The 17551-nt window shown below is 33.4% G+C and overlaps 1 protein-coding gene across 18 annotated transcripts in view; it reads left to right on the forward strand.

Annotated features, from left to right (window-relative positions):
* BAZ2B (bromodomain adjacent to zinc finger domain 2B) overlaps positions 1-17551 on the forward strand; it is a 416357-nt gene that overhangs the window by 300810 nt on the left and 97996 nt on the right. For 13 of the 18 annotated variants that reach the window (XM_025261158.3, XM_044934877.2, XM_025261209.3 and 10 more), the window contains 7 exons: positions 467-667; positions 985-1380; positions 7297-7900; positions 9479-9772; positions 11021-11081; positions 12151-12259; positions 12523-12624. In XM_025261158.3, coding sequence (XP_025116943.3) covers positions 467-667; positions 985-1380; positions 7297-7900; positions 9479-9772; positions 11021-11081; positions 12151-12259; positions 12523-12624 — 1767 coding nt within the window. The remainder of the gene's footprint in view (positions 1-466; positions 668-984; positions 1381-7296; positions 7901-9478; positions 9773-11020; positions 11082-12150; positions 12260-12522; positions 12625-17551) is intronic. The other 5 variants (XM_025261224.3, XM_044934871.2, XM_025261213.3 and 2 more) reach the window with 3 other exon arrangements.

Below are 17551 nucleotides of genomic sequence, written 5' to 3' on the forward strand. Positions count from 1 at the left end.
GTGTGTTTGGCTACTGATTCACTGTCTACACAAAGAAAGATTAATGCTAAATGTAGAACTCAATGTACATATCTGGAACTGTTGTTTTCTTTGTCATAACTGGAATCTTTTTGTAAATTGCTTTTTTAATCTGTCATACCTTTTGAAGCATGGCAGTCATATGAGAGTGTACATATGTACATATATATATATATATATCACGCATATACATACTACATTGTATACTGTTTTCAATATTCTATACACGACAGATGTTATACTTTTTTACTGGAGATTCCTGTCAGATAAGTTAATGTGATCAGTTTTTCGAATAATTACCTTTAAAACATGTGGCTTTTTACTTTTTTCTAAAATGACACTTTGAGATTGAAAATATCATTTAAGAATTAAAAGAGCCTACCTCTTACTGAAACTTGAATTTTTTCCAAAAAGAAAAATCTTGTTAAAAAATCTTGTCTTTATCCAGAAGCCAAGGAAAAAAGCTATGGAAAGTTCTAGCAACAGTGATAGTGATTCAGGCACATCATCAGACACGTCAAGTGAAGGCATTAGTAGTAGTGATTCGGATGACCTAGAGGAAGATGAAGAAGAAGATCAAAGTATTGAAGAAAGTGAAGATGATGATTCTGATTCAGAGAGTGAAGCACAGCAGAAAAGTAACAACCAGGTAGGTATAAATCATTTCATTGGGTGGTATCTTCACATTATTCATATTTAGGAATTAACTGGCTTATCTTAACTCTCAAAGTCTATATAGTTTAAAGTTTATCATTGCCTTTAGTTCTTCCTTTTGCACAAGAATAAAAAGGAGATAGAGAAACATTTTTGAAGGGACATTTTGTGAATTTTTTAGTGAGTTTTATATATTTATCAATTATTAGAAACACTTTTTTAAGGTACCCTTTTTCGCCCTCATGGTTTACTGCTTGATGTTCTTTGTTTTAACAGATGTTAAAGAAGTTGCCTTTTAATTTGTGTTTACAGGTGCTATTACATGGTGTTTCAGACCCAAAAGCAGAAGGACAGAAAGCAACTGAAAAAGCCCAGGAAAAAAGAATTCACCAGCCATTACCTCTTCTGTCTGAATCCCAGACTCACTCATCATTCCAATCCCAGCAGAAGCAGCCTCAGGTTTTGTCACAGCAGCTTCCATTTATTTTCCAAAGCTCTCAGGCCAAGGAGGAATCTGTGAACAAACACACAAGTGTGATACAGTCTACGGGATTGGTGTCCAATGTGAAACCTTTATCTTTGGTAAATCAAGCCAAAAAGGAAACTTACATGAAACTCATAGTTCCTTCTCCCGATGTACTTAAAGCAGGGAATAAAAATACCTCTGAAGAATCTAGTTCTTTGACCAGTGAATTGCGTTCCAAACGGGTGAGTTAAAAATAATTTATAGAAGATTTTTATTATTAGACAAAGAGCTCTTATCTAGTCTTACACTTGTTTAAGTTTAAACTGACTTCTACTCTTAAATTTATACATTCTTAGTCATCACAAATAGAATATTCACACCAGAAAACTAAATGTCTGTGATTTTATATTTACCTATACACCTGTTTAATATACTTTTGTAAACGCAATCTTGTCATCTTTTCCTAGGCTTAGTATTTTAGCAGTAAGAGGATAAATATATTTGCATTGGACACTTCACAGTTACTTTTGTTTAGAATCAGTTTCTTTTTTTCCTAATATTAGTATATTCTTTTTTAAAGAAATGAACTCTTGAGTAATTTACCTCTGCTGCTAAGTCACTTAAGTTGTGTCCGACTCTGTGTGACCCCCATAGATGGCAGCCCACCAGGCTCTGCCGTCCCTGGGATTCTCCAGGCAAGAACACTGGAGTGGGTTGCCATGTCCTTCTCCAATGCATGAAAGTGAAAAGTAAAAGTGAAGTTGCTCAGTCGTGTCTGACTCTTCGCGACCCCATGGACTGAAGCCTACCGGGCTCCTCCATCCATGGGATTTTCCAGACAAGAGTACTGGAGTGGGGTGCTATTGCCTATAGTCCTGTAATTTATCAATTTTTTTAAAAAAATTTTATTTTATTTTTTAACTTTACAATATTGTATTGGATCAATTTTAAGCAAAAAAATCCTTTCTAAGAATTGCTTTCCTTTACCATTCTTAATGAATTATACAAAACACAAAATATTTTGAGTAAATTTACTTATACAAACACCAGAACCACTCATCAGAAAACTTTTTTCATATTTATTTTCTTGCTGTTAATTTTATATTATTGTATAGTCTACAGTCATATGTTCAGAAGAATTCTAGTAATTAAATGACCAGTGCTTTTTAATCTTGAACTCATGAGACTGGAGAAAAAATATTCTGTTTGAACACAGTCGCCTGACTTTTGTTAATAAAAACCATCATTAGGCATCCTAATCATTGGATAAGACTTACTGTTTTGCCAGCCATTCATTATTTTAAGTGCTGCATATGTATTTAGTTATTGGTTAACGACATCTATAAGTGCCACAAATAATATCATGTACATGTACATATATATATGATCAAATTCAGATTCATATGACTTAACTCACCCAAGATCACATGCTAGTTGGTGATGGAGCTGGAATTCAAACTTAGACTCTATAACATGAGAGTCCTTGTTCTTAATCACTATGATATGCTGCCTTTCTTTCTCCAAAAAAAAATAAAAATAAAAATGCCCTTATCTATTCACTCTTTATTTTTTAAGTTAATTTTTATTGGAGTATATAGTTGATTTATAATGCTGTGTTAATTTCTGCTGTACAGCAAAGTAAATCAGCTACACATATACATATATCTCCTCTTTTTTGAATTTCTTTCCCATTTAGGTCACCACAGAGTTCGTAAAGTTCCCTGTGCTGTATAGTAGGTTCTCATTAGTTATCGGGAGAAGGCAATGGCAACCCACTCCAGTACTCTTGCCTGGAGAATCCCGTGGATGGAGGAGCCTGGTTGGCTGCAGTCCATGGGGTCGCTGGGAGTCGAACACGATAGAGTGACTTCACTTTCACTTTCATGCATTGGAGAAGGAAATGGCAACCCACTCCAGTGTTCTTGCCTGGAGAATCTCAGGGACGGGGGAACCTGGTGGGCTGCCGTTTCTGGGGTCGCACAGAGTTGGACATGACTGAAGTGACTTAGCAGCAGCAGCAGCAGCAGCATTAGTTATCTATTTTATGCATAGTAATGTCTATGTGTCAATCCCAATCTCCCAGTTCATCCCACCTGCCCTCCCCCCATGGTATCCATGTTTTTTACAGTGAAGAATTTGACGTGAAAGAGAAAGTTGCCCAGTCCTGTCTGACTCTTTGCGACCATGGACTATACAGTCCATGGAATTCTTCAGGCCAGAATACTGGAGTGGGTTTACCAGGTGAGCCACAAGGGAAGCCCAGGAATACTGGAGTGGGTAGCGTATCCCTTCTCCAGCAGAGATCTTCCCGACCCAGGAATTGAACCAGGGTCTCCTGCATTGCAGGCGGATTCTTTACCCAACTAAGCTATCAGGGAAGAATTTAAGAACAAGGTCAAAGAAAAGTGAGGAAATCAGAACTCTTTTGAGAATCTAAATGAGTAGTTCTAAAGCCTAAGTGTACGTTAAAATCACCTGGAAAACTAAAAAAGAACTAACCATTTCAGAACAATTTAAAATCAGAATCTTTTGTGTTGAGATTAAGATATTGCATGTCTAAATAGCATCCCATGTGATTCAGATGTGCAACCAAATTTGAGAACCACTAATCCAAATGGAATGATGAGTGATATCATAATATCACACATATGACAACTTGTAATGGGCTGGTCAGTTGTTAGGAGTTATTGGCATCATATTATTGACTCTCTTTGAAAAGCTAAGGAAGTTAAAAATTACTTTGCATTGGTTACTTTTAATTTTTTCATGAATGTATATTCCACTTTAAGATAAAAGAATTTACAGAGCCACATCAATAGTTACTTGCATAAGTTTTCTTAATTTTTTAAGAGTTTCTTAAATTCCTATTTAAAGATATGTGACATCTATTATAAAGTCATTTATTAAACATTGGCTTTATAAATGTAGCCAAGCTAGGCTTTCTACCCATGTGATCTTATGTAATCCTTACAAAATTGTGTGAGGTAAAGAAACTAAGGCTCAGAGAGGTTAAGTCACTTTTCAACATCATATAACAAGTTATGAGAAGACAGATTTTTAAACCAAGATCATTCTGATTTCAAAGCCCATGATAAAGGTGAAATAATTTGGTGTTTCTGAAATGATATGGTAGTTAGTGGGAAATATTTTATGTGACTGCACATTCACAGTAGATTCATCTGTGAATGACTTTATCTATTTATTGGTATCTAGAATTGAGTTAAGGGCTTACCAGGTGGCACTAGTGGTAAAGAACCTGCCTGGCAATGCAGGAGACATAAGAAACACAGGTTCAATCCCGGGATCAGGAAGATCCCCTGGAGAAGGGCATGGCAAGCCACTCCAGTATTCTTGCCTACAGAATCCCATGTACAGAGGAGTCTGGCAGGCTATAGTCCATAGGGTCACAAAGAGTCGGACATGACTGAAGCGACTTAGGAGGCAGCAGGCAGGCATTGAGTTAAAGGGTATTTTTATAAATATTTCTCTTACATCAGCTTTCCTTCTTTATGTGACAGTCTAATATATTTAGAATTTTGCTTGATTTCTTATGACAGTTTCCATTATTTCACTCTTCCTTCTATGTATCTGCTTTCCGCACTAGTTGATGATTTTCTTCAGTGTTATTTAATTATTGGATCCTTTCAAACCTTATACTGTAGACATTTAATTTAAGTCAGTATACATTAATTGTAATAAAGACCAGGAGTTTTGCCTAGAAGATTTTTTTGTGGTCTCCAGAGAGTCAGGTAAAGACTAGGGGAGCAAGAGCTTCAAGGTAGGACAAAGCTTTGCACCTCTCTCTTCTCATACTCTGATCACCCAAGGATATATGGAAGTAGCAAGACTTTTGCTACCATACAGGTCTCATTTTTCTCCCCTCCTACTTAATGTCCCACCCCTAATATCAAAAAGGATAGCACATTTGCTGTAAAAGCATAACTGATGCTAGTCTTGGGATAAAATACAGTCATTTTTGGTTATTTTAGAACACCTTCAGATGTCAATATTTGAGAAGTAATTCTTCAGAGTTATAGAATGAGAAGCAATTTCAGAAAATTAAAATATGAAACATAAAACTAAAGGGAATTTTTGATTTTATGACTCTTGATCCTATATATTTGGAAGGAATATTAACTGCCTATTAAAAATATTAACTGCCTTTTAGAATACAAAATGACTGTGACAAAATTTTGTTCCAAGGAATGAAAATTCACTAAATGTTTCTGCTGAAAATTTAAATCAGTATATATATAAAATATGAAGTATTGAGTATATTATATATATATACTCATATACTAGGCAATATTTATGTTTCATATAAATATTAAGTAAAATTATATTAAAATATTTTATGTAAAAGTTTGCTATAAAATTCTTTTTAAAAAGATAAACAATTATGTAATATTCCATATTTTATTCACTGAATAAATACCAATTAAGCCCTTTCTCTTTGTGAAGCATTGCCTTATGTACAAATATTATATTTCAGTCTTTGTTTACAAAAAGTTAACTTAATTTTCTAAACAAATACCATTAAGATAAGTTAAATAAGATAAAAAAGTTTATATGGGAATTGCTTACTGCTTATTAGTACTGGTACTTTAAAATATTTAATAAGTCATTCTGTGTGGCATCCCATCTCCATTTATATTTATGAAATAACCCACCACAAATCTTTGCTGACTTGCGTATTAAGAGTCCAGGTCCAGTGCTGACAATACTGTTGATTTTAATTTCAAGGCAACCATTTTCATTGCAGAATTTTACCTTTCAAAATTTAACTTCTATTTCTGTCAACTTTGGATATTTTAATCATTCTACTTCAGTTTTCTTTTTTATATTTTAGTTATAAAAGTTTAATGAAATTCATATGATGTTATTCTTTTCATGAAGATCCTGATAGTCAAATAAATTTTTATTGCTATTTACAGATATAAATTTTATGGTTTAATGGTTTACAAATGAATTTTTCCCAAAAAAGTATAATTTTTTCTAAACTGTTTTCTACATGCTTTCTAATGCTAATGTGCTAAAGACACGACAAAGTAGATTCCACAGAACATTAAGCCAGCCTTTCTACTAACTTCAAATCATGGTTACTGTAGAAAACTACAGGATAGACTATAAGTGGAATCCCAGGGACGCCGGAGCCTAGTGGGCTGCCGTCTATGGGGTCGTACAGAGTCGGACACGACTGAGCAACTTCACTTTGACTTTTCACTTTCATGCATTGGAGAAGGAAATGGCAACCCACTCCAGTGGTCCTGCCTGGAGAATCCCAGGGACAGGGGAGCCTGGTGGGCTGCCGTCTATGGGGTCGCACAGAGTCGGACACGACTGAAGCAACTTAGCAGCAGCAGCAAGGGACATAAAAGAGCTTAAGGATAGGAGAGATGAGTGCTTTAGGCTGGGACAAATATAGGAAGCATCTTGAGTTGGATTTTGAATAATGAACAGGATTTCATCAGCTTGAAATGTATTAAAGGAAGACATTTTATGCAAAGAAAATGGTTATAACAGACTGTAGAGGCAGTAAAAGTACTGTGACATGCACCGGGCATGGCCAATAGTCCAGTTGGACTACAGAGGTATGTTAGTGTCTACTTGAAAAGTAATTTGAATATCAGATATAAGTGTTTAAGGTTTATAAAGTTGGCAGTGGAGGAAGAGGCACTAAAGGTTTTGACCAAAGAGCTAATATAAAATGTAGCTTATTTTATGAGAAAATTGCCCTTGGCATATGCATATATTGGGAGTTGGGTAGTAAGAAGTGATAGTATGTCTTAAATTTGAGCAGTATTTCAATGAAAGAATCCAAAACACATAGTATTAATGTGGCTGACTTGAAAAAAATAAAAGTAAAGATGTTTTTAAGGTTTCAAGTTTGGGTCATTGAGAAAAATGGGAACTGCAGTAATAAGAGGGGAGAGCAGTAAGGAAACACACATTTTGAAGGGGAAAGACTAAATTTTTAAATATATTATGTCTAGCCAAGGTTCAGCAATCAACTAGTCATCACTTCTACTTGTTTATAGCCCTTAAATATCATGATTTAAATTTGTATATGATTAGTTGTTGTCAGATACAGAAGGCAAATAAAAGTCTTTATTCTTATGATACATTATTGTTTTGTATTCTACTTTATGTTTCAACAGGAACAATATAAACAGACATTCCCAGCTCAGTTAAAGAAACAGGAGTCATCTAAGAGCCTGAAGAAGGTTATTGCAGCTTTGTCAAATCCAAAACCAACCTCTAGTTCACCAGCACATCCAAAACAGACATTAGAAAACAGCAACCCTAATCCATTCTTGACAAATGCACTTTTAGGTAATCACCAACCAAATGGAGTTATTCAAAGTGTCATTCAAGAAGCTCCTCTGGCACTTACTACCAAAACTAAAATGCAGAGTAAGATTAATGAGAACATTGCTACTGCAAGTAGCGCCCCTTTTGCCTCACCCGTAAATCTGAGTACAAGTGGAAGAAGAACCCCTGGCAGTCAGACAACTGTCATACCCCCTCCCTCTCCCATACTGCATAGTCAAGGGAAGGAAAAAGCAGTTAGCAACAATGTAAACACAGTGAAAACACAGCCTCACTCTCATCCTGCACAATCTCTAGTGGAGCAGTTTAGAGGAACAGATTCAGACATTCTTAGTAGCAAAGATTCTGAAGACTCGAATGAGGATGAAGAGGAAGATGATGAGGAAGATGAGGAAGATGAGGAAGACGATGACTCTGATGACAGCCAATCAGGTTGTTTTCTATTCTTAAGTTTAAAGTGTTTCTCTAAATGCCCTGTGAACCAAAACATTTTAAAGAGGCTCTTCAAATCCACAGATTTGAAATCGCTGTCATTCACCGTTTCATGCAGCTCTGTGCCTTTCTATAGTGAGTGGTAAAGGAAAGGAATAATTGAGATTGAAAATCCTAAATTAAGTTCTCAGCTTGTTCATGTAACACTAAACAAATAACTTTAAAATGACTGTAAGTAATTCATGAATTAAGAATAAGAACTTGAGGAACTTGCTTAATTTTCATTTAATTCATGACCACTCATTTGTCCTTTCTTTTTCATCTCTTCTGCTACTTGTTAAATTGTGTCACTGGATGTTTTAAAGAAAGGCAAAATTTTACTCAGTCATTCAGAAAATACCTCAAAGCCTAAATCTCTATGAATAGTTCTTAGCAACACAATTTATTTAATAACATATAGAGTACCCCCGATTTTATTTATTTTCTTTTTAATTTCTTGTTTTATTTCCCTTTAACTCTTTTTTTCTTGTTCCACAGAGATTGAAAATATAAAATAGTTTAAAATTTAAATACAAAGATGAGATACGTATTATAAAAGTTTTTGAATTTGTTCCTCGTCAGCCACAAATCCAATTTTAAATTTTCTATCTCCCAATATAAGTAGGAAAATATAATCAATTATACAATTTTTAAAATGACTATAAGGTAAAAACAACCTACTTGCTCAGGGTAAGAACAACTTTTCCTAATAATATATTTTCCTAGGGTTCCCATAAATGCAACTTTGCATGATACATAGTATTAATAGCTTTCAAAGGTAACTTTTATAATGAACTTCGATATGGGTAGCTAGTACTACACAAAACACAATTCCACAGAAGCTGTTGTTCTGGGAACCATTAAAATACAGGCCTAGTATCATCTGTGTAATTAGGTTTTACATATCTATAGGAATAGATGCAAATTTATAGGACTACATTGCTAGCACAAACTTAAATTATTAAATCATTAAATTACTCCCCAGTTTTTTATGTAATACTAATCTTTTGTGAAGCCTGAGAAGCTTGATGAGTAGAATTAACTGCAGCCCCAAAGCCAAGTATCTCTCCTCCAAAATTGTTTTCTTTTGCCTCAAAACCCAGAAGAACGAGTGATGATAGTTCCAGAGTTCTCTTCCTCATACTGAACCTTGTGTACTTCTCAGATTATTGAAATCTATTGATTTAAATAATAAAATTCTGTTTCCTCTATACTTTAGTTTATTTATTAAATTGAAAATAATTTTGAAAACTCATCATGTGAATAGTGTCATGTGAAAGAAGAACTGTTTTATGATTCAAGTTATATGATTTGAGTAAAACAGTTACTTTAATGAAGAATTTTAAGCATTTATGGCCTACATACCTTGTGCTCAAATAGGTTTTAAGATAGTAATTTTTACATTTACTCTTCAGAAAAGTTGCTCATTTGAGTTCTCAGTCAAAAATGCTGATTCCTGAACTATTCCATTTAGATACAAACTGCAAACTGTTGGTGATTATCTAGTTATAATATACAAATGCTTCTTTTACTTCCCAGAATCAGATAGTAATTCAGAATCAGATACAGAAGGATCAGAAGAAGATGATGATGATGATAAAGACCAAGATGAATCAGATAGTGATACTGAAGGAGAGAAAACTTCAATGAAACTGAATAAAACAGCTTCCTCTGTCAAAAGCCCTTCCATCAGTCTCACAGCTCACTCAACACCTCGTAACCTCCACATAGCAAAAGCCCCAGGCTCTGCTCCTGCTGCCTTATGTTCTGAATCCCAGTCACCTGCTTTTCTTGGCACACCTTCTTCCACACTTACTTCAAGTCCACACTCTGGTACCTACACTTTATTTTTATTATTGTGAAGTAGAAATCAAACCATAACAAGAATTCTTATTTATACAGTGTTCTGGGGATGATCTCATTGGAATCAAGGGCTAGATTTTAGGCTAAGAAAGGTCAGTGTGTATTTTCAAAGGATATGACTCACTACCATTTTTTCCTCTGTGCTTCCAATTTAAGAACCTGATTGATGGCAGCCTTGAGTTTAAATACTTTCCTGTTTTTATGTTCATTTTATACTTCTAGAATTAAGAATTTGACTGACAGTTGGACTTTTTTTTTTTTTTTGGTAATTTACAAAAATGAGCTCACTTTTTTTCTTAAGATACAATTGCATGTCTGCCCAACACATAGCCAGTGTCATTTGTATTAGTGAGTAGTAGTAGTATTTTATTAACATGCCATATCTTTTTTCCTTTTGATCTTTTATGAACTATTAGAGGTCTTCTTTAAAAGGTTTTGCATTATTACTCTCAAATTTCTATTCTCAATTGAATAACTAAAAAAATATAGGCATGTATTGTAAAATAATATATTGTTTTACACATGTCACTCTTTTCTTGAAAATTTCTAGTTTTGTTTTCACTTGACATGAACCAATATGATATCCAACTTATTTAAGATGTATCCATTTGTATTGGTGAAGCTTGATCTTTGTCATGAAAAATTTTCCATATAATTATAATCCTATTCTTTGTAGTTTAATTAAAGTGCTTTTGACTGTGGATTTATATGGCTATAGAAGTTGTATACATATTTTTATTTATTTTTAAATTTATTTATTTTAATTAGAGGCTAATTACTTTACAGTATTATTTTTAAATGTATGATCCAACTGTTGAAATTTTTCAACATCTTAAAACACATATTTTCAAAGAAAACAACTATACATAGTTTCCCGAAACCTCTATCTGCTATTTTCCTTCTACTTCTTTAGCCATTTCCTTAATAACAAGATGAGAGGAAAGCTTTACCTTTTTACTTTCATCGTCTTTTTCATTAGAGAGAAATAAATACTAGCTATTATGTCATGCAGACCAAAAAGAAAAAAAAAAAAAAAACCTCTACTTTATACAGTGTGTTTTGTTGAAAATAATCTAAAAATAATGTACAAACTGCAGAAAAACACTAAATAATTCAAATCATTAAGACACATTATTCAAAGAAAAGTTTCAAAACTATCAAAAATTTTTCATGTATATAAACTAATCTTTTATGTTAACTGGTTGAATTTTCTTGAAGGCACTTCCAAAAGGAGAAGAGTAACAGATGAACGTGAACTGCATATTCCTTTGGAATATGGGTATGCAAAATAAGATTTATCTTTATGCTTTTGCCCCACATATTTATGCATGTTTTGATTTCTCATTCTCTACTGTTACTAACAGAAGTGAATATACTGCACAGTATTTATTAAACAGAAGAGCAAAGCTGATATATCTGAGGTTGATATATCAGAAAACTAAAATTAAGCCTAACTGCTGGGTTTAGGTGTGGTAGAGCTGGGATGGGATCATATGCAGCTAGGTGGGAATATGATTGAAAAAGTTGCAAAAGCAAATCATTTGGCAAAGAGCAGGGACCCAGTTAAGAGTGTCAGAAATTGTTGTGAAGATAGATTTAAAGGATGGTGAAAGCCACCGTCGGAGAAGGCAATGGCACCCGACTCCAGTACTCTTGCTTGGAAACTCCCATGGATGGAGGAGCCTGGTGGGCTGCAGTCCATGGGGTCGCAAAGAGTCGAACACGACTGAGCGACTTCACTTTCACTTTTCACTTTCATGCATTGGAGAAGGAAATGGCAACCCACTCCAGTGTTCTTGCCTGGAGAATACCAGGGATGGGGGAGCCTGGTGGACTGCCGTCTATGGGGTCGCACAGAGTTGGACACGACTGAAGCAACTTAGCAGCAGCAGCAGAAAGCCACTGTGGGTAAAACTGAAAGACTTGAGCAGAGTTTGGCTAAAATGGTTGAATAGGAACTGAGAATTTTCACACTGCAAGTTCGTGATCCCCAAAGAGCAGAGAGCGAAGTTTGCTTTATTCTTCTCATTTAAAGCTTTTCAAATATAAATTCAATATACCCTGACACATTACTGAACATGCCCAAATACCCAAAGTCATGCCAGTGTGATTTCTTAAAATTTTGATATTTGTTTAATATTTGTAAATTGAGTTTGATTAACTTCAGTTAAATTACTTAGTAAAAAATCTCAATTATTTTAATGTATCTGGATTGTATACTGTTTATATTTTTCTTTGTATTTTTTGTGTTGTCTAAAGAGCATGTGTTCTTAAATTTTTTTAATTTTTATTTTTAAAAGTTCTCTTAAAACTAAATATGTTATAACCCTCATTTCTATTATGTGTAGCTGGCAGAGAGAGACAAGATTAAGAAACTTTGGAGGGCGCCTTCAAGGAGAAGTAGCATATTATGCTCCATGTGGAAAGAAACTTAGGCAGTACCCTGAAGTAATAAAGGTACATACTTTTCACCAAATAACACACATTTGGTGCCTATTAAGCTTGCTTATGGGAAAAAAAGTACACTCCTTTGTCAAAGTTCTTTAACACAAAATATTCTCTTGTGTGAGACTAATGAATGTGCTTAACCTAAATTGATCTGTTAAATCCATAGCCCTTTAATAGAGTATACAAAACCATAGTGTCCTGAAGATAGCTATACATCAAAGCTGGGTTGTAATTATTAAAACCTGAAGTGGAAAAATATGTGATTTTTTCAGTATCTCAGCAGAAATGGAATAATGGATATCTCAAGGGACAATTTCAGCTTCAGTGCAAAAATAAGAGTGGGTGACTTCTATGAAGCCAGAGATGGACCGCAGGTATCCACTTTTTAAAAAGTACAGTCTTTGAACCAAAAAGTAGTAACATAACCTAAATGAAGTAAATTTCACTACACTCTGGAGCATTGCCTTTTGTTAGTTAATTCTTATAGCTATACATATAACTTTGTAGACACTCACAAGGCCTCAATATACTGTGTTTCAGTAACAAGGAGCTTTGACTTTTTTTTTCTTCAAGTTTAAGTAAACTTTTTCCTGTTTGTTAATTCTGTCATTAATTTTGATAGTTTACACAGGTATAAAAGTATCTGCATGTTCATTAGAAATATAGGAAAACATTAGTTCCCTGAAAGGTAAACATTAAAAAAAATTTGAATAGGAAAAAAAATTTTTATAAGTCAGTCTAAGAGAGGATAGATATGCCTTAGTTTTGGGGAGGATCTTATCCATTTTATTATGCCATACTACATGATCCATTGTCATAAGTGTGATAATTTTTTGATGGAGTTAGGGGGAATTCCATAATAGTGGATGAATTAAATTTCTCCTTTTTGTAGAAATTGAATTTCTAAATAATTACACACATTTATGAAAATATCACCACAGCTCTCTTTGAGTTTAAGGATTAAGTACATAACCTCACCAATCACCACAAAGAAGTTAACACTAAAACCTCATTTCCTATGTTTCCTTTAATGGTTTGCCTTTATTCCATACTTAGATTCAGCTACATGTACTTATTATTCCCTTTATTAACTCCATTGAAAGAAGTCCTAGTTATGGAGTGAGGAGATCTAGATTCTTGTTAATCCATGAAATAGTTTTATGATTTCAAACAACAAAATCATGCCCTCTTTTACTTCAGTTTCTTTATCGGCAGAATAGAGACAATCATAATTTTCCTTCTGCCTCATAGGATGATGATGAGGTTAAAATGAAATCATACGGATAAAAATGTTTTAAAGGGTTAAAATGCTTAGCCAACTGAAGTTGGTATTTTCCTTCTTGATTGAACTTTTCTTTTTTCCACTATAATGCCCAGAAAGATATTCTTCTAGTGATTAATATTTTCTATTGTGAATGGGCAAGTTTTTCCATACTATCTTACCCTTTAATTTTATAGTTATAGAAGTAAAAAATTACTTCCTAATTCTTCAAGAGAGTCATTCATTTTGAGAGCTCAAAGATTAAGGGAGTTTTCCAAGATGACACAATCTCAACCAGGTAGAAACCTAACTGAACTCAAGATATCTGACAAGTGATCTTTTACATTCATTGTGTAACCTATTTTCCATTGTCATCCATGACTTTTTATGAAACAAGTTATGTCCACATCCACTTGTTTCTTTACTAGTGAATCTAAAATGCCAAAACAAATTCATCTGAGATTTAACTTGTTTATGGAAATACATTCTAGGATTTTTCTTTTTTCAACTTAAAAATCTGTGTAACTTACCAGATTCTTAGAATTTTAGTGAACTACAGCATTATTTTATATACTTCATATATAGCAGAGCAGTTTTAAGTCATAAACCTTAGAAGGCAATAATGATTTTATTTTAAAATTCCCATTTTTTAATCTTTTCATTCATGTTAATATAACCTTATCTCATTTAAATATGCCAATGATATCTTTATGTTTTTAAGTTAAATAGAATTTTATTCTAGAGAGGAAAGCTAATTGCTATCCAGTACATAAAGGACTTTAGTTTTGTATCAGTGGTAATTAGACTCAATCTATGAAGCCTCATTAGGCAGAGCAGAATGTTCTTTGACATCCATTCACTTTTTATTAAATGTAATCAGTGTTTTCCAAAGCATATTGTCTTATTGAGAGATCAGTTCCAATCAAGGAAATATGATGAATTATTAGTTCAAGACTATGTTAAGCTGCCAACATTTCAGCCGCCTGCTAAGGGAAAATATTAGCAATTTTGAGAACACTTCTCTCAATTTAAAAAATATAAGTTGATTTTATTTCAGGATACTTTTAGAGAACAACAATTAAAGGTAAGTAATCAAAATAAGTTTACTTCATTAGAGATGCATGTAGTTAAAGAAATGTACTTATTCAGTGTATGATCAATATGTATAAGCATATGGTTAATTAGAAATGTATATAATTATATAGTAGTTTTCTGTGAAAATGAACAAAGATTGCATGTCTTTGTTAAAGTATCTTAATGTCCAATAATTTTGATTGGCCTAAATTTTGTAGAAGATATAAAATATAATTTGGGACAAAGACACTGTTTCCAAGTAGTGATGATCTGTATATGTTTATATACAAATTTTGTAAACACAAATTGTATAAATGGTCTGATGGTGTACGTAAATTAAAAAATAAAACTATGCATATTGAAAGACTGAAAGGAAATGTGTCAAAGATTTAATAATGGATGTAATGGTTGGTGGTACAGTGGATCTTATTTTTACCTATGTTCTTACATGTTTCACAATTCCTAAAATTTGCTTGTATTGCAACTATAATGTGAAAAACAATTTCCTATTTAAAAATAATTACATCTACCCATATAATCAAAAAAGCTAAACATTCAGTTTTCAATACATAGAAATTTTACATAATGATTTTAAATGTTACTGCTACAGTTTTCCAAGCTACATATATTTATTCTGGGTGTTTGATTACAAATGTAATGCTATATTTATAGATTCATTAATATTCTTAATCACTCTCCTAATAAAATGTTTACATTGGAAAATATATTTCTTCCATCATATTTTTTCTCTTAAACTTACCAAAACCAAAAAGCAACTGCAACAGCAGTTCTATAAGTTCTAATTTTGTTCAAGATATATCAAAAACTTGCAGCAGTGGTACTCTATATTTTGCTGATGAAATTTAGAAATGATAATTTTTGTTAGAAGATAATATCTACAATACAGAAGCAGAGTTATTTTATGTTAATCATTTTGGCAAAGTATTTCTGAGCTTGAGACAATGATTATACATATATTTATTAACAGCAAACTTTTTTGAAAGTATTGATTCATTGTGTATAGTCCAGTAAAACGAGAGGTCTGAGAGTTCATGGGGCTTCTCTGGTGGCTTAGTGGTAAAGAATCCGCCTGCCAATGCAGGAGAGACAGGTCCAATCCCTGGGTCAGGAAGATCCCCTGGAGAAGGAAATGGCAACCCACTCCAATATTCTTGCCTGAGAATCCCATGGACAGAGGAGCCTGGCAGGATACATTTCATGGGTTGCAAAAGGGTTGGATATGACTTAGCGACTAAATAACACCACCATGAGAGTTCATATTTATTGAAATTTAGTAAATTCATCCTTAAATGACAACAATCTAATGATTACCTTTTTAAAATTAAAAAGAGAAGCTGCTAATTAAATAAGAAAGGGTTGACACAAGAAATTGGAGTTGGGGGGGGAGGCTTTAATCTATCCATTATCAGTTTTGTTTATTTCAGTCTACAAATGTGGTGAGAAATTTGTAAAACTGGCTACTTGTTAGTATCTACTGATCTTAGATACCAAACACTTCCTACCAGCTTCTATAAAAGTCATGATTTTAAGGATGATAGATTTCATGAAATGAACCATATACTCTTTATAGTCACATGATACACTAGCTTAGCTACCTTCTTAAGAAATTGTTTTAACTATTTTAGCCAGTGAAACTCCTTTGAAAAGGCAATATGGTAAATATATTTCTTATAGACTTCTCCATCATATTGTAAGGACTGGTTGAACCTAATATCAATGATTGTTTTCATTTTATTTTGTTTTTGAATGTCAGAATAAAAGAAAGTAAGGTTGAGCTAGGCAGATTTTGGTAATATAAAATAGGGTTTCTTTTATTTACCTTAATAAGATTGTTAGGTTAAAAGGTAAAAAATATTCACATTTTTGTTAGAAATATATGATGGTTTCAGAATGTTAATGGCAAAGATTATTTTTAAATATATGATAATCTACATTGCAAAGTATTTTTGTGAATTGTAGAAAACAAAACATTTAAGCATAAATATAACAATTAAGTTTATTTTTTCAACCAGGAAGTTCACCAGCAAAGGTCAATGAATGTCTACTGTATCCAGGCCAATAAAGCAAAGAAAAGAAAATATGCAAAGAAGGATCAAGTTAAAAGTGACTTAGGAAAAAAATGTTGCTTTCTCTCTTTGAGATATACTTTTTTAAGATTTTTTTTTAATGTCTGAACTTCCTTGAGAAAAGAAAAATATCACTCATACTGAAAAGAGCCTTTTTCTTATAAATTAATATTTTGGGAGATATTTAATGTTCCATGCATTTTTTTTCCCAAATAAATTTTCCCTAAATGGATTTTCCATAATGAAAGTATGAACACATCAGTACAGAAATAAACTTGAAGGCTTGGCTCTCAGGAAAAAATAATGTTCATAGAGAAACTGAAGAGTATAAAAGAAATAGAAGTTATGATCACTAGTTTAAAGAAGCTTATTGTCTGAGAAAGATAAAACACTAAGCAAAATGCTCTTCAGCTACAGTCAGGGATAAGGAATAAGCGGAGACTTCACAATAAAGTGGGAAACATAGAGCCACTGGAAAAACTGCAATGCTGTTAATTTTTTCAAATAATTCAGTTCAGTCGCTCAGCTGTGTCTGACTCTTTGCAACCCTGTGGACTGCAGCACACCAGGCCTCCCTGTCCATCACCAACTCCCAGAGTTTACACAAACTCATATGTGTATTGAGTGGGTGATGCCATACAACCATCTCATCCTCTGTCATCCCCTTCTCTTCCCGCCTTCAATCTTTCCCAGCATCAGGGTCTTTTTATATGAGTCAGTTCTTAGCATCAGGTGGCTAAAGTATTGGAGTTTCAGCTTCAACATCAGTCCTTCCAATGCATATTCGGGACTGATTTCCTTTAAAATGTACTGGTTGGATCTCCTTGCAGTCTAAGGGACTCTCAAGAGTCTCCTCCAACACCATACTTCAAAAGCATC

This window comes from Bubalus bubalis, chromosome 2 (genome assembly GCF_019923935.1).
Source record: "Bubalus bubalis isolate 160015118507 breed Murrah chromosome 2, NDDB_SH_1, whole genome shotgun sequence".
Lineage (NCBI taxonomy): Eukaryota > Metazoa > Chordata > Mammalia > Artiodactyla > Bovidae > Bubalus > Bubalus bubalis.